This window comes from Natrix helvetica (genome assembly GCF_964273705.1).
Source record: "Natrix helvetica genome assembly, contig: HAP1_SCAFFOLD_190, whole genome shotgun sequence".
NCBI classification, from domain to species: domain Eukaryota; kingdom Metazoa; phylum Chordata; class Lepidosauria; order Squamata; family Natricidae; genus Natrix; species Natrix helvetica.
The window spans coordinates 319-18,918 of NW_028113586.1; the positions used below are offsets into that span (position 1 = coordinate 319).

Genomic DNA, 18,600 nt, shown 5'->3' on the forward strand with positions numbered 1-18,600 from the left:
AACTGCTCTTCTGATCAAGGAAGCTAATAAATTGACTTGTGGGCAGCCAATTACTATATTTATTAGTCATGCAATTTGTGGAGTATTAGAAACAAAGAGCAACTAGTGTGCTTGCCCGGGGGAATTAAAGATCTCATATGGGGGATCTGCACAATCTCCAAGCTGGATGCTCGGATCCAGCAGAAAAGGGAAGAGCAGCTGACAGAAAAGCAAAGCTGTCAGCAACCCGAGATGATCAGAGCCACCCTGACATGACAGCTTATTGGAAATGCAAAGGGGACTGAGCCCCAGATATTCTAAAGCAAAGGAACTCTAGGCAACTGTAGATTTGAAGGGACATAAGCAGGGAGAATGGTATATACTCCCAGATGGAATAATTTATGTACCAGAAAATTTAGCCTGGCCAGTAGTAATAGACTCTCACTCAACAAGTCACATGGACAAGAATGCATTTGCAAAAGCCTTTTAGCGTATCATGTACATCAATTGCCTTCACTCACTATGTGCCCATGCAACTGAGAGATGTAATACATGTGCTCAAGTTATTCCAAGACAAGGACCTAGTCTTCCGCCAGGAAGTCAGCTCAAGGGATATTACCCTATGGATTCATTAATTATTGATTTCACACACATGCCCAAGTGTGGGCTGTATAAGGCAATGCTAGTCATAGTGTGTAATTATACTGGATGGCCTGAATGTTTTCCCACCAAGGCAAAGCAGGCATGCGAAGTAGCTAGAATCCTACTTAAAACATTGTGCCCTGATATGGAGCACAATGGGCCTGAGTTTGTGCATCAAGTAATTCAAAGGCTAGCAAAATCCTTAGGGACCCACTGGAGACTTCATTGTTCCCTGCACCCCCCAAAGTGGGGGTCACGCTGAACGTGCGAACTGCAATGTTAAAGAAAAGATAACCAAGGTGTGCCTTGAAACCCACTTTAAATGGGTGGATGCCTTGCCGCTGGCACTTTGCTCTGTGCATGCACTCCATGAAAGGGAATTAGGTTATCTCCTTTGGAAATGATATTTGGAAGACCCCCGGTTATAAGTGCTAACTTGAAAAATCACGTAGGGGACTTAGGTCAAATAGGGACCTCATGGGTGAATCAAATGGTGGGAGAATTAAATAATCAAATACAAGAAATCCAAAAATACTGTGTGTCCCTTAGTCCACCATTTCTGAACACCTCTGCTCATAATATTCAGGTGGGGGACAGAGTATGGGTAAAACACTGGAAAGGAAAGAACTTGAAACCCAGGTGGAAGAGCCCCTATACTGTGGTCATGTGTTCTCCACCTGCAGTAAGAGTGTTGGAATCCAAGTTTTGGATTCAGTGTACTCGAGTTAAGCCAGCTACTGATCAGTATTGGGAGACAGAGCGGGACAAAGCCCGTCCTTTAGTGGTACGCTTGAAGAAGCGCCCCCTATAACTGTGTTACCGGCAAAGGGTAAACTACTTACGGGGCAGAAGAGGCCTTACTGGCGTCACCCCTGGAATCTGACTCCTCTACCTATGGCTGAAGATTTGGAGGAGGAAGGCAACATTCTGTTTATTAGATATAAGATGTATTAGAATCTCTGGGCACCTGTCAGAGGATGGAAAGTCGAGCATACATAGCCATAACTGCACTTTGCATTGCTTTAGTGAGTGTGCTTGCCCTTATTGTGAATTGCTGTATTGGATATTCATTCTTCTGGAGTCGCCCACTCCCCAGAAAGGCAGGTGCCAAGTCAAAAATCATTGATTGTGGCAGAGAGCAGTACGAAACCCCTGGAGACACCTATGTTTGAGGAAACCTGGGAGTGGGCTCTCTGTAGTGCTATATTAGTCCTAGGTCTGTGGACATTGTATGTTACAAATAGGGGTTGGTTTTGTGGAACACCTAAGATTGATATTGCCCTTTCCCAAGTCACATATAACCCTAACCTTCTTCCTGACGTAGTGATTTTGTAGATTAAGATACTTGTGATTGGGTAGGTTCTGTGTAAAGGACAATTATGTGGTATTTTGTGGCTTTGCCTGTTATTGGCAAAGGGCCTGCTGAGTGATAACATCCTGAACAGTAGTTCCCAATGTTGTGAGAATGCCCCAGTGATCCCCCTTGCCCTTGAGGGATGATCTGGGGATGTTGAGAACCTATGTCAAATGAATATCAGGAACCTGACATTCCTGTAGGGATATTGGCTGAAGAGCAATGTATATCAGAATTATACCTTAACCCTAGAGAGACACTTATGGATGTAAAACTAACCCACAGTATTTCTCCTTCTGCCCACAACCTCTTCCAACAGAAGGTCACCTTTTCGCTTCCGCCACCTTTCATCATTAGCAGATGGGGAGAGAATTTGACAACTGAAAAATGCCCAAGGCCATTTCAGCCACCCTGATTCCCAATTTGGCTCTCGATTCAATCCGTCACAGGATTATGTTTTCACTTTCCCCCTGGAAACACCAGTACTCATTATCTCTTTGAAGGATCAGTTCTCAGGGATAAGCAAAAGGACCCTAAGCAAGAAGTTCCATTACAACCATTGAGTGGCATGTTCGTGGCAGGAACCTTGGGGGTATGGATTAATGAAAAGAACTTTTCATACCTTTTTTATGAACATAGCTGTGTGTCTAGGAGAAAATGGGGTCTTTTTCTTATGTGGGGGGAACACCTCTTCCCCAAGAAGAATGTTGTCAGTGGGGAACAAACTCTACCTGTTCCTCTCATGGGGCATATTCAGAAAAGAGTGCCACTAGTAATCCCACTGTTAGTAATCCTGGGAATAGGGACAGCAGTTGGAACAGGTGCAGGTGGAATGACACACTCCATAATACAGTTTAGGCACTGAGGAATTCCAAGAAAGCCTAAGCCAAATTGCTGGCACCTTGGTTGAGGTCTAAGATCAAATAGACTCCTTGGCAGCAGTGGTTTTTCAAAACCGGCATGCCATAGACCTCTTAACTGCTGAGAAAGGTGGGCTGTGTGTATTCCTGGGAGAAGACTGCTGTTTCTATATGAATAAATCAGGTGTGGTCCGAGAAATAGCCAAAGATTTGCGGGACCGGGAATCCAAGGTTGGACAGAGGCTGCAAGGGGCAGATGCATAGTTCTCTTGGTTACCTGGGACTGGTTGGATTAAACAAATGCTATTTCTACTGTTATGTGGGATTGCAAGCCTAGCCTTTCTTCCTTGCGTGATACTCAGAAAACTAGTTATGAGGTCAGTAAAGGAAATAGAGGTTGAAAAAGAATTAGTTTTGATGGAAAGCCTTATTGACCATAGGATTGCCCCATATCCTTATGATAAGGATGAGATTTCAGACACAGGTACATATGTTCAACTTGCACCCTGGAGACTGGAGAGAGTGCCTTCAGAGGATAAGCCCTAAGAGCTATTCCATATGTATTACTTGTCTTTTTCTTTCTCGCTGCTATATATCATTATTTTGCATTAAGTATGTTATGCCAAAGATTATATGCTTGCATTATTGATTTAAAGCTCTGTAGTAGACTAGACTCAATTATAGCTAAAAATAGAGTATAGAAGCGGGGAATAAAATAGGACTTAAAGTGAGATTTGGGCATTAAGAGTGATCCAGTGATGTGCAGTCAGGGGAGGCAGGGAAGGCAGAGCCTCACCACTCTCATCATGAAAATTAAAAACAAATTACTCTGGGAAGCCGCAAAAGTTGCTGGGAGAGGCGCGCGGCTTGGTTTAGCCTCCCTGGACATTGCAGCATCAGCCCCAAGTGCACCGATCTCGCCATTTTTTGCATTGGGCGAGCCCGGTATCCTTGCAAGGGGAATGGGACCATGTGTGCAGGGGAAGGGGACCGCGGCTCACGCTGATCTGAGGCTGGCGCTTCCGAGCCTCCTGCACACGTGGTCCCATTCCCATTGCAAGCATCCTGGGCTCACCCGATGCAAAAAATGCCTAGGTAACATCATCAGTGCTAGAAGGGAGTGGGGAGGGGGAGGAGGAGAAAGGAGAAGTTTCTCTTCTCAGAAATGTCAGAAAGGGACAGGCAGGCTGCCACAGCTCCACTGAGAAGACATTTCTGAGAAGAGAAACTTCTCCTTTCACCCCCCCCCCTCCATTCTAGCACTGATGATATCATGTTACCTAGGCATTTTTTGCATCGGGCGAGGAATGGGATCACGTGTGCAGGAGGCTCCTCAGTGTCAGCCTCAGATCAGCGCAGCCGCGGTCCCCTTCATGTTGGCTCTAGAAGGAGGGGAATGGGACCACATGTGCAGGGGAAGGGGACTGCGGCTGCACTAATCTGAGGCTGGCGTTGAGGAGCCTCCTGCACATGTGATCCCATTCCTCTTGCAAGGATCCCGGGCTCGCCCGATGCAAAAAATGCCTAGGTAACATGATATCATCAGTGCTAGAAGGGAGTGGGGAGGGAGGAGGAGAAAGGAGAAGTTTCTCTTCTCAGAAATGTCTTCTCAGTGGAGCTGTGGCAGCCTGCCTGTCCCTTTCTGACATTTCTGAGAAGAGAAACTTCTCCAGTCGGGCTGTGCCCGTGTGATCGGAGCAACCACGTGGTTTGATGATGTCACCAGCCTCACCAGCCATAAACCTCACTGCACGTCACTGGAGTGATCATACGGGGTCAGGCTGGATAGCCTCTTGGGGGACCTTTCATGTTGTTATTATAAAGTAAAAGACAGAGTTTGGAGCTCGCAAAAGAACAGGAAGTATGAAGCTTAGCCGCAGAGTTCAGTTAAAGTTCTCACAAAACCTCAAAGTTCAGCTAAAGCCATATTGCCATTATGAGACTAGAGCTCCATACCTGCAGTCCAGACAAAAGTGGAAGCAAGACAGTATCTGCTTATAAGGCCTCTTTCCTCAAGGTAACCAATCAGAAATGGGTTAAGTATTTCCGTGTTGTGCTACTTTTGACAAAGTATAAGAATGTGTGCTTCTATTAGAAGAGTTGTTTAGAAATTACATGCTAGCCTTTGACTAGCTTTTCTGAACCTGGCTGCCAAATAAACTTCTCCTTGAGACGTCTAAGGCCTGTTATTTTCTGCAACATTACCTGAAATTATCCAGTTTGTTCTATTGTTTACTTCGTTTATGGTGACAAAATAAGGAGATGTCAGATTAACAAGATAACCCTCATCTTCCACAATAAAATAGAGAGGAAGGTTTACTACTGGAAATTTCATCCGCAGCGCCTAAAGACAAATGTACCATAGAGACAGAGATGTTAAAATCATTTTATATATTGTTACCAATGTAGTGCACGGTTTTGAATGAGATAGCATTCAGACAACATAGGGTCTACAAAAACCTACTTAAAGTTGCCAAATTCAAGTCAAGTGTCAGTGGGACTTTTGTTTTGAGAATATTTTTTTCCATTTGAAAGATAAGAAGTTAGAGAAAGTGATTTAAGAAGAGATACTTTGTGTATTATTTTGCATCTTCTTCTCCCACCCACAGATGTCTTACAGGGGAGGAATGGGCAATTAATTTTCCCAAGGGGCCATTTGAGAAACTGGGATTGTTGTGGAGGACCAAACCAATAACTTCTGGCTGCACTCTGCCCACTCACCCAGAAAGCCATCCTTCAACCCAGGCAGCAGTGGGTGGCTGAGCCCAAGCCCTCACGCAATGACCACTGCCACCAGCACCACAACCTCATTCCTTAGGCCGTTCCAGGTGAGGGGTGAAGTGCTGCACAGGTGCAGAAAAGTCATTTGCGTTCTTGCCGTCCTGTGACTGCCAGCTGACTGAAGGAGCCTACAGTGACTGGGCAAGAGCTGGACTTGACTCATCTCTCCCCCCTCCCCCCCCCCCCCGTGGCATGCTTATTACATTTGATTTTTAATTACTGATTAACCTTACATGAGCCAGACAGGGACAGCCAAAGGGCTGGATGTAGCCTGGGGGCTGTAAAATGCTACGTCTGCTCTAGACGCCAATAGTCAATCCATAATCAGATCTTCAGACAGGACTCCCAGTGATTCCCTTTCTATCCCTTCATCTAAATCATTGATGAAGATGTTGAAGAGTACTGGCCTACAACAGAGCCTTGGGGTACCCCACTGCATACTTACCTCCATGTAGATGCAGTTCTGTTGAGGACCACTACACATTGAGTGGTTGGTCAGTCAGTTGTGAATCCATCTGATGGTGATGCTATCTAACCCCCATTTTTCTATCTTATCAAGTAGTAGGTTGTGGTCTACTTTACCAAACGTCTTACTGATGTTAAGGTAAACTATATCCTCAGCATTTTGCTGGCCCACTAATTTTGTCAGTTTGTGAAAGAATGCATAAGATTTATCTGGCATAATCTGATCTGATCTGTTTTTAAGAAACCCATGTTGGCTTCTAGTTAGGATTTTGCTTGCCTCTAGGGGGTGTTTGTAGATTCATTGCTTGATAATCTTTTCCAGAATCTTCCCAGGTATTGATGTATGACTGATAGGTCTGTAATATCCTGGATCAATTTCCTCCCTCCTTTTTTGAAGATAGGAATTACAACAGCTCTTTTGCAGTCATCTAGTGGTTCCCCAGTCTCCAGGATCTTTGAAAGATATGGCTCAGTGGTTTTGCAGTCACATCTGCCAGTTCCTTCAGAACCTTGGGATGTAATCCATCTGGTGATGTGAACTCATCTAGACTGGATATGTGTTCTCTTATCATTTTCTTGCTTATTTTGTCTTCCATTCCTAATCTGTGTTAAGCAGTTCTGCTTTCTCTCTGCTGCTTGTCACCTTCTTACTATTTTCTCCTATTAATGGATCAATTCCTAGACTTTTTTTCATGCTTTGTAAATGTTGAGAGAAACGTTTTGTTATTTTTGACATTTGTCACAACTCTTAGTTCCTTTTGAGCCTTAGATTTCCTGACTTCATCTTTGCAGGTTTTGGTTATTTGTTGATATTTTGCCTTAATTATGTGCTCTTTTTCCACTTTTTATGCTTATCCTTTTTGGCTTTCAGTTTATCAGAGAGTTCTTTGTGCAGCCAAACTGGTTTCTTTTGAGTTCTCTTATTTTTCTTCCTCATTGGTATTGTGCTAGACTGGCCTTTTATAAGCTCACTTTTAAAGTTTCTCAAGCTTCTTGGGGTGTTTTCCATTGAGATTTCTTATCCATGGAGTCCCAGGTTCTCTCTAACTTTATTCAAATAAGCTTTCTTAAAGTCCAAGACTCTGGTTTGGCTCCCCCACCCCTATTCCTTGTGCTTGCATAATGTTGAATCCCAACATGGCATGGTCACTCCCTCCAAGGTTCCTATAATTTCATCTCTGTTAGTGGAATTAAGTCCTGGTTGGGGAGTTGAAGTCCACAATTCTGAAAGGTGCCAAGTTGGGAAACCCCTGCTCTAGTTCCCATCCCTACCTTTAGGAGACAAAGCTGTCTGCTAGATTTGTCAAGTTTGTCATTTCAAGAAAGGTATGTTTGCATATTAAATTTTCTGAGTATTAGAAGAAGAGAATATTTGTAGCTCAGGGTTAAACTGTGGGATTCTTCGCATACTGAGGATGTTACCTAGTTTAGTAATGAAATATCTGCAAAACAACAACCAAGCTCAGAGAGTATTAAGGATGCACACTACCTATGTAGAGGCTTCTTGATCCGTATTGGGTGATAAAAAAATAGTTGAACATTCCATTTTTGGAATTCTTTTCTTAGAGAGATGTGCCTCTCACACTTTTTTAAAAAAAATACTGCTAATTAAATATGACATAGTTGATTGTATTTGTTTCTGAGTGTTACTGTGTCTTTGTAAATCCAGTCCCTATCTCCCAAAATTATTTCGAGAATGAAGCCCTTTCCAAACACATTAAGTAGGCGGCAGTTAAAGCTTACCTTCTCTTTACAGTCGGAAAAGGCAACAGAAAATGACAGCTTCATATTATCAGTACAACTGCACTCAGCTCGGCTTGATTTGTTAGCACACTGTTTGTACTTTCCAGAGGCCTGTGGAAAAGATATCTATTGATCTAAGACTGAACAGTGATCTGGTTTTTAAGTCAGTGACATTTTTGACTATCATTTGCTCACATGTAGGCTCCTAAATGGTAGAGTGGGAATGGAAAGGGATTTGCAACTTCTTTTCATTCTTAAAAGTGACTTGTAATTTATGAATACACTTGTATATTAACATTGTACATGGAAAAAAAGCATAGAAGCAAAGTATTTTAAGTTTATTTAAGTCTTAAAAATCATGGCATTCAAATGACAAAAATGATTAATAACCAAAACTTACTTTTGATCCTTCAAAATGATCTCTCAATCTAGGTTTACTTGGATCTGCATTATAAATATTATCTGTGAGTGGAACAGCAATTCCCATTACAGATGGTGGTCTATAGTTCACCTATATCAAAAATAACAACAAAAACTGTTGAGGAATACAAAGTGTACTTCAGCATCCTTTTTCTAATCCCAAACTCCTATTTATTAGTATTATTGATTCCTATGAAATTACGCTACCCTGATTCCACTGAAAGTGGTCTTTAAAAATTGTGCTAGGAATTGCAGTCTTCAGTACAATTTACGTAATGCATGTGCAGGAGATTTCCCCATCCCAAAAAAACATTAGCCAGCTAGTTGTTACTCATGTCTGTAATTATGACAAAGTGTTGTAAACTCTAGAGACACATGGATATAGTAATTTCTTCAAAACAAAGTGATGAGGTCAACAAATCCACAAACCTCAAATAAAGAATAGCGAAAGAAAATCCCTACCTACATATAAGGGATAGGTGGCCACGGTGCTACTACTAAACACACAGGTTTTTTTTACTTACTAGACTATTGAAAGCAATCTAGTTCATAAAAGGCAAATGGATTACCTTCAGGAAATACATATATAAAATATCCACCCAATCCACACACAAAAGAGGGAATAGGTACACATGTATATATACAAGACAAATAAAGGATACAGAATTTTACACACAGTTTAAGTGCAACACACCCATTTGCTTCCCACCACCCCTAGACTCCAACTCCATTTCACTCATGGGACCCAGGAACTACTCTTCTGGGGTTCCAAGAATCCTGCTGGAGTTCTGAAGCTTAGCTATGAATCTGTGACCTAAAATTGATGGGATCTCCTGGGTTTTTCTATAGTCCTGGAATCTGGAGATGCAAAGGAAATTAGAAGGGCATGGTTGGTACTGATGGATCCAAAAGTCAGGGCTAGGTTTGAGTTGTCCTCTCCAAAGAGGTTGAAAAAGATGGCTTGCAGCACTTTTCATTCGGGCTTCAAAATGTGCAGGAGAAAAAAAAAAGTAATACTGGAATAGGCACTTTAAGCTTTCACGTTATGCTGCTATATGCTGGGGCCTAAATCCAAACATTGCACAGTCCTAATGTTTTAGGACAAATAGCTCTGACCAAGAACTTTGCAGTGACTGGATTTCTGCTTTCACTATATAATAGGATTGTATAGTTGGGGCAACAGAGGCAAAGATCAGGGTATGCAACAAAAAAATGTTTTGCAACAAAACACCAGATGGGAGATCTTCAGATTTCTTAAAAATGATATTTCTGAACAGATTTATTTGTAGGTGACTTTCAATAAAAAGTGCTAAAAACAGTTAAAATTAGAAAAAACTGAATAGAAAAGTGAAAAACCAAGATGATGGGAAGCCTGGGAATGGGAATCTTCTCTATCAGTCAGACACCCCAAGGCCAAGCAACAGAGTCAAGTTCTTAGGATCTGCATAAGGTCAGGAGTTTTTGGGTGGACCTCATCTCTGACTGGAGAATATTCCAGAGGGCAGGGCCCAGAGCATTAAAAATCTTTTTCCTGGGCCCCACAAGCCAACTTTTTGTCTGATGGGATCTGAAGTAGGCTCTTTCCCCAGGAACGAGTGCGGCAGGCTAGTCCCATCACAATGAGATGATTTCTCAGATAACATACTTTATCATTGTAGATGGCCACTGTACTTGTTCCCCCTTTTTTATATGTGTCATGTACTCTGTAACTTTTTTGCTGCTTATACTTCTTGCTTTGGTAACATCAATCAATGTTCTCCTCTAAGTATGGTAAAAAAAAATCAAGATGACAGTTATGAGATTGAAGCTCTGTCTGCTTTTTACATGGATTGGACACAAACATACAAATATGAGCAGAGTTTCAGCAACCCCTTGTGGCTGCCATCTTGACTTTTTTTAATCTCACCTTGGGGACATCACTGCATCAATTGAGAGTTTCCCCTAACTTCTAGCTTCCATATGGAGAGTCAGGAAGACTAGCCAGAACTGGAATGATTGTACACTGAAGATTGTCAAATTCTCTCAACCTTATTTACCTCATAATTGCACTTATAATACAATACAATAGTAGAGTTGGAAGGGACCTTGGAGGTCTTCTAGTCCAACCCCCTGCCTAGGCAGGAAACCCTATACTGTTTCAACTTGATAGGTTGCTAAGCAATGCTATCTCACAAATAAGCAAAGCACACTCAGCTATATCTTACCCATGGCAAATTTGCTTCAGTTTCCTTATACTTTAAAAATAATAATTCATTTCCAAATTAAAGGAATGATTGCAATGTAATTCAGTTGCATACTTTGATCCCAGGTGTCTGATTAGGTCCATCTCTGAAACAGTGGTGGCCAGAGACCATATTGCTACATCTTTGTTTTCTCCTGTCTAGAGCATTTTGAAAATTCTTCAGTATCCTTACCGGCAGAACCTTCAAATATTTACTGATCCCTGAATAATTGTACCCGAAGGTATTCGCCGAAGACAGCCAGTCGGATGAAGACAGTTTATAAGGTAGAACATAGTGTGCTGCTTTAAGGTAGGAGCAGGAACTCTTCAAGGTTAATACAATACATAGAACATCACATAAGAGACTGCCATATGGCAGAATCACAGCTATGGTAGTTTTACCCTAGGGATGATAATTAAAAAGCATAATATTAATTTGCCCCAATATAAAATAAATAATTATTATCCCATCATAAGACATTATCTACAAAAGCTCAAACATTAAAATGGTTAAATAGCTAAGCTGTCTTTCATTACAATAGTTCAAGAATTCTAGGTGGGAGAAATATATCTTCAGTGGAGACATTATTTGTACATTGAAATACAGCAAATATAATGTATACATTTTAAGAGAATCTTTCAATTCAGCTAATGAGAAACAATAACACAAAAATTCTCCATTTAAAAAAGTATATATTGTTGCTTTCAGAAATCTTGCAGTGTAGTCCTAGAAATACTAGGAATTTAATTGGGCACAAGATAGTACATGTCACAATTTAATGTACGGTAGTTAGACTGGACCAGATGAATTCCTGCCTTCATACAAACTTCTTCAGGCATTCTTCTAGAAGTCTGTGGCTTATGTATGGAGAGTGATGGGTCTGTACACACTGGTCACTCATCCTTACCTCCCTAACTGTTCTTCTTCCTGCTTGAGCAGAGCAAGAAGAGTTCTGCTGGCAGTTGGCTTGAATGTGAATAAAACTCTATATTGAATTGCGGATCCTGCTTTATCAACATATGCACTGTAATCTGATGAAAAATTATGACATGTTTAAGTACATGTGAGCAAAGTTTCCATTTAAGCTGCCTGGTTTCCACCTGAGAAAATCTGCAGACAGGAAAACACCTGTTTGAGAGGTGCTGTCTTATATATTTGAGCATTTCTGGTCTGTTTTGATATTATTGATCATAGCATCTTCTGGACCACCTGCAGGGAGGTTTGGGGGCATTGTTTTGTAGTAATTCTGCTCATTACTTCTGAATGGTTTCTATCGGTTGCAGTGGAGAAGGAGAGGTTGTCCCATAACCGCTAATTAAGGCATACATCAACCTCTTGCTTTGTAACTTTTATATGAAACTCCTGGGAGAGTCATCCAATGTGCTGATGGACTATGCTATGCTATGCTATGCTATTCTATTCTATGGTATGCCATGCCATGCCATGCTATGCTATGCCATGCCATGCTATGCTATGCCATGCCATGCTATGCTATGCCATGCCATGCTATGCTAATACTCTGTATACTCTCAGATCCTGCTGTTCTGATTTGCTGCCCTTTTGGAGACTGTTAAGGTCTGAACAGGAAAGAAGAGGTTCAGATTGAATCAAAGCATGAACGAGTTGCAGTTTATACATCATGGTTCTTCGTTGGTATCAGTGTTATCCCTAAAGAGACAGGCATTTCCTGTCCAGGAACATGATCATGGTTTAAGGGCCCTTCTGTATTTGCAAATAGAGACTGTGACTAAGAGGGATTAAAATTAAATATGAGTGAATAGTCTCTTTGATGTGCTAATGCTCTAATGTTTGGAACTTACTTTGCCAAAAGGCCCTCATACCTTAGTTTTTATGCCTATGGCTCCTAGGATTCTACCCTGTTTTCCCAAAAATAATACCTCCCTGGATAATAAGCCCATCAGATGTCAGCGTTCCAAATATCATGTAGAATTACATGAGCGCATGTGCAAAAATAATCCCTGTTTTTTTTGGGGAGGGGGGATCAAAAGAAAATTTCAGGGAAACACGGTAGAAATTACTGAGAAGGTTCCATTGTTGAGCTGGCCATTTTTATCCTTTTGTTGCCTGGGGTTTATATCTTTGGTTTTTCTAACATTAATATGAAATTTTACAATTTATATATCTGTTTTTTACATTGTTATTTTATCTGATTATTTTGCAGAATCAGATATGGAAAATCTCTCCTCCCTCCCTCCCTTCTTCCTTCTTTCTTTTCCCTTCTTCCAGTGGTGGTTTTCAAAAAAATTTAGGACCTATTCTGTAGGTGTGTCTTATTTTGTGGGCATGGCTTGGTGGTTATGCAACCGGGTGTGAGTGACCAACTTGTAAAATGTTGTGAAACTCATTTAACAACACTCTTGTTTAGCAATCAATATTTTGGGCTCAGTTGTGATCATAAGTTCTCTTTCTTTTTCTTCCTTCTCTTTCCTTTCTTTCTTCTGTCTCTCGCTCCCTCTTTCTTTCTTTGTTTTCTTCCTTTGTTTTCCTTCCTTCCCTTCTTCCTTTATTTCTTGTGTGTGTCTCTCTCCCTCCCTCCCTCCTTCCTTCCTTCCTTCCTTCCTTCCTTCCTTCCACATGGCAATTGATCCTGGGAAGTCTATTGTGGCTGGAAGCACACAGTTTCCTTCATCTTAGAGTTCACTATCTACCTGTGTGGTGGCAGGAATAAACTTGGGAATTGAAGGGATGACAACCACTGGTTGAGAATACCTGAAGAAGATCATTTGTTTACAACTCTTTGAACTACTCCACGTTTATTCTGACCTGTATATTAGTTCAGACTGGAATCTCTGTGTTATAGTTAATACTCTTTAATATTCATTCCCTATATTATACCTATCCCGAGAAGAGATTTATACCTAAGCAGATCAAAACAAGTTTATTGTGCAATATGTATTGGATAGAAAGGGCTCGCCTAAACATTTGAGATCTAGCTACATAGTAAACTCTATCAAACAATTGAGCAAAACAGTTTGGGTATTACCTGTTCAAAAAATTTACTGTGAACAAAGATTTTCAATATATAACTATGATTATCATCCCAGTAATCTTGTGTACTCAGATCCAGTAGAGTAGGCTTTCCAACTATTGCTCTCATCAGATACTGATGAAACACTATGAAAGCTGTGGATTGAAACAACCATGAAAATTATATTTATTTGTACTATTGGTTTTCTGCAGAATAATTTCACGTAAGAAGAGGAACACCTATTATTTTACAGACCATTTACGCAGATTATAATTTCTGAAAAACAAATAAAGTTAAATAAAGATCTTAACTGGAGCTAGTAATTGCACATTGTTCCACATAAAGCCCAATTTAAGGTTTTGCCTCAATATAAAGAATCACACATAAATAAATCATAGTACCACTTTCTGACCCTATGCAGGTATTCAGTCTGCGGAAGGAATGAGACATTGGAATCATGCTAGTTTCTGCCATTCAACTTAACATAAAGTTGGATGAATGAGTTTTCACATTTGCATAAGGGCTGTTGTGTGAGAAAGCCAACACATAATCATACAATATTTGGATAGTTCTGAACATGTTTCCTACCACCCTGTTTGAATTTTCCAATCCACTTGTTTTCCCAAATTTTAGTTTACAAGCCATTTCTTCTCCAGTGACGTCAGTGTCATAATGTATACACTATAACCCTCAAGAAACAAAACGATGCTTTGTAGTAGGAGGAATTACCCTGCCACTCTTGAAACTCCAACCCATAAACATTCTGTTTATAATGATTTAGTACTGAGTCCTCTGGGAATGTGTCTTAGGTGAGAGATAGTTAGGTTGGTGACTATTTTTTAATTGATTGCAATAAGAGAGCAAAACACCTAAAAAAATTTTTAAAAAATACAATGGTAAGAAAAATCAAAGATGTACAGTACAGGAATAGAATAGGTGGAACTTCTGGTTGATTTCACAGTGAGAATGGATGGGAAATTAGCAGAGCTCTGATGAGCTCTGCAAAAACCAGCCGGTACCAGCTGTTGGGAGGCCTTCGGGCCATAGCCATCTTGCAGGGATGGTGAAGAAAGGAGAGGTGTTTCATGGATGGCAAGGAAGTAGAAATTCCTCATCAGGACAGAAACAAGCTCTCCCGATCAGTGGCAGGGGTGGCAGTCATTTTCCGATGGTTGTCTTGAAGCTGGGGCAACCGAACAAAGAATCGTGCTGGAGCGGTGTTTGGACAGAGCTGGGTGAGATAACTGCCAATTCTCAAGTAAAGAAAAATTTTGGAAATTTGAAATCGATGTTCTTAAATTAATTCCAGAGCTTGGAATAGTGGCTATTTTGCACTTGGGGAAAAAACAGAAAACGCTGAGACTACAAAATAAAAAGCCCAAGAAGAATTCATGCAATTGGGAAGCGAGGGAAAACCAAAGCATTGAAAAACAACAATAATTTTCAGGAGAAAATAGAATTTTTATGTTTATTTTAAACTCCTTGAATATTTTGATTAACTAGTAACTCATATGGAATAGAAATTCAGAGTGCCATCTATTGGACAAAAAATGTGCTACAAAGTTTAGCAGTTTTGGTGAGCAGAATATGTGCTAAGAACAAAACAGATAAAACAAGAGCTGGAAGATTTTACCTTGGCTATAAAGAAGAAGATAATTTGGACATTGTGAGAAAATTTAAGAAGTGCTTGTGTTTCTCTTTTGTCCTTTTCTTTGCTCTCTTTGAAGAAAACTAATTGTTAACTGGATTTGTTTATTTTTAGAATTGGGTTACTATTAGATATATTAATATAGCATAGCACTCTACTTTTGAAGAGAAGACAATAACTGAAGAAAAGAAGAAAAACAATTAAATAGACTTTAAATTTGGACTAACTATGAAGAGAGATATTTGGGGAAGTTTTAAAAAATTGTTATATTGTTCTAAAAATGAGTTTCAGATATATGGAGAAATACTTTTGATGTTAAAAGAAGCAAGTGACTCTTTGATAGGTAATAAAGAAACAGAAAATGTGTTTAAACATACATAAATAAAATAGAGGGAGAATTTGAAGGGGGGGAATGTAAATGAAATACAAGAAGCTAAAAATTTAGAAGAGGAAGAAGTATAAAATAAAAATCAACTAGACAATGCCACAGAACCTATAGAAAGGTAGAAAGAGTAGAGAGGAAAAGGAGAAAGCCCTCCTCAAAAAAAGAAAAGGAAGCAGCTAAAATTTATTTATTTTATTTATTTATTTATTAATTCAATTTATAGGCCGCTCCCTCTCCACAAAGGGACTCGAGGCGGCGTACAATTCAATATACAAACAAATGACAAGGAGGAGGTATATACAAAAACATTTTACAATACATAAATAAATAATCATGAGTTAAAACAACACAATAAAATTAAAACAATTAAAATACCCAAAAAGTCAGAATTAATTTAAAATTTAAAATTGTCCAGGGTGATTAGAGAATGTAGTTATAATTCAAGCCAGGCCGGCTAGTTGGAACAGGTGGGTCTTGAGTTTCGTGTGGAAGGAGCGGAGATCGGTAGTTGTCCTAATGTCGGGGGGGAGGTCATTCCAGAGGGCTGGGCCCATCACAGAGAAGGCCCTACCCCTCGGCGCCGCCCTTTGGCATTGCTTAGTGGACGGAACCCGGAGGAGTCCCTCTCTGTGAGAGCGAATTGGTCGCAGGGATGTATGGGGCAGGATACGATCCCGCAAGTAACTAGGTCCTGTGCCATGGAGCGCTTTGAAGATGGTGATCAACATCTTGAAACGCACCCAGAAGACTACAGGGAGCCAGTGCAGCTCGCGCAGGAGAGGTGTCACATGGGAGTACCTCGTACTCCCCATAACTGCCCGCGCGGCCGCGTTCTGGACCAATTGCAGTCTCCGGGTGCACCTCAAGGGGAGCCCCATGTAGAGAGCATTACAGTAGTCCAGACGGGACGTCACCAGTGCATGAGTGACTGTGCGAAGGGCATCCCGGTCCAATAGGGGGCACAATTGGCGCACCAGGCGAACCTGGTGGAACGCCACCCTTGCCACGGCTGCCACATGGTCATCCATAGAAAGCCGGGCATCTAGGAGGACGCCCAAATTGCGCGCCCGCTCCACGGGGGCCAGTTGCTCACCCCCAATGGCCAGCGATGGAGTCAGCTGGTTGAACTGGGGGGCCGGTAGCCACAGCCACTCCTAAAAGGCAAAAAGGGACATATTTTGCAGAGACAAATGAAAGTCTTGGTGTGGGAGGTGCAAAAAATAAGACAAAAAGGGATAAAAAGGACACAGAAGAGAAAGCACATAAAAATAAAGACAAGAGAAATAGAACCTCAAGAGAGCGGGATAAAAGGCAGATCAAAAAATCACTTAAAATGGGGTCCTCAAAAGAGCAAGAGATGATGGATAAGGAAAAAATGTTAACAGAAGAGAAGTATAATTATAGGGTAAATATTACTAGAAATATATAAAGAGTTAGATCAGTAGATGGGGATGTTGGCATCCTTCAGTCTCAAAAGACTATGGTATCGTGCTCCTAATGCAGCATCTGGTGTGGCTAAAAAGTCCAATTGGTGAATGGGGATGTGAAAGTAGATAATTTGATAATACTATTAATTTTGAATGTAATTTAAACAATGTGGGGGATTTAAAAATATCAATGATTGGGAAAGGGAAATTGATGAGATATTTTCTGAGAAGAAGAAATATCTGGAAAAAACTGTAAAAAAGATGAAATATAGGGCATATGGTGATGTTAACTATGTATGAAAATTGAATAAGAAAAGATAAATAAATATGTAAAGAGAATAATATGATTGAAGTTGGTATAGTAAAACTATGGTGAAAAATGATTAATATGTAAAGATTAGGTGTTTAGTAATGATAAGTAAGCTTAAATGAATTAATGGGAAAAGATAAAAGATTATATAAAAGAGATGAATATTGATGAAAGTGGGAGATTAGAATATACTGAAATTTTGGTTATAAATGAGATGTATAAATCGTGACCCAGTCAACACTCCGCCCATAAAGTATATATGATGGGGAGGGGGGGAATTGCAATAAAACTTTTTAAAAAAGAAATAGAATAGGTGGATCCTCAATAGAAGCAACTGCGAGTGATCTAGGACTCCTTCTAGACAACCATTAAAATATGAGCCAGCGGTGTGGCAGTGTGCCAATGCCTAGGCTGCATCAACAGAGGAATAGACTCAAGATCATGTGAAGTTGTTAGTACTGTTTTATAACGCCTTAGTAAGACCACACTTGATTAGAGGGTAAAACATATGAAGAATGGTTGCAGAAACTGGTTATGTCTAGTCTAGTGAAAAGAAGGACTAGTGGTGGCATGATAGCAGTATTCCAATATTTGAGAAGCTGCCACAAAGAATAACAGAATAGAGTTGGAAAGGACCTTGGAGGTCTTCTAATCCAACCCCCTCTCATTCAGAAAACACTATACCATTTCAGACCAATCTCTTCTTAAAACCGTCCAGTGTTGGAGCATTCACAACTTCTGGAGGCAAGTTGTTCCACTGATTAATTGTTCTGTCAGGAATTTTCTCTTTAGTTCTAGATTGCTTCTCTCCTTGATTAGTTTCCATCCATGCCTTCAGGTGCTTTGGAGACTAGGTTGACTCCCTCTTCTCTGTGGCAGCCCCTTAGATATTGGAACACTGCTATCATGTCATCCCCTACTCATTCTTTTAATTAAACTAGACATATCCAATTCCTGCAACAATTTTTGTATGTTTTAGCCTCCAGTCTCCAATTCTTCTTTACTGCTGTTCCCTGCCCTCTTCTAGCATTTCAATAATATATATACATATTTATATTGTGGTGACCAAAACTGGATATAATATTCCAAGTGTGGTCTTACAAAGGCATTATAAAGAAATATTAACACTTCATTTGAAATTGATTCCATCCTTCTGCTGATGTAGCCTAGGACTGTGTTGGCTTTTCTGGCAGCTGTAGCACACTGGTGGTTCATATTTAAGTGATTGTCCACTAGGACTCCAAAATTACTCTCATAATTACTACTTTTGAGCCAGGTACCACCTATACTAAACCTGTGCATTTGGTTTTTCTTGCCTAAATGTAGAATCTTACTTTTTTTTTTTTACAATTGGACTTCATTCTGTTAGATAGGG

General features: G+C 40.4%; 1 protein-coding gene across 1 annotated transcript in view; it reads right to left on the reverse strand.

Moving 5' to 3' along the window:
• Positions 1 to 5,040: 5,040 nt before the first annotated feature.
• LOC309382321 (cation channel sperm-associated auxiliary subunit beta-like) overlaps positions 5,041 to 18,600 on the reverse strand; it is a gene marked incomplete at its 3' end in the record, with an annotated part of 67,173 nt that continues 53,613 nt past the window's right edge. The window contains exons 17-20 of the mRNA XM_081971829.1: positions 13,471 to 13,610; positions 8,225 to 8,335; positions 7,825 to 7,935; positions 5,041 to 5,179 (exon numbers count right to left, since the gene is read on the reverse strand). Of these exons, the coding sequence (XP_081827955.1) occupies positions 5,041 to 5,179; positions 7,825 to 7,935; positions 8,225 to 8,335; positions 13,471 to 13,610 (501 nt within the window). The remainder of the gene's footprint in view (positions 5,180 to 7,824; positions 7,936 to 8,224; positions 8,336 to 13,470; positions 13,611 to 18,600) is intronic.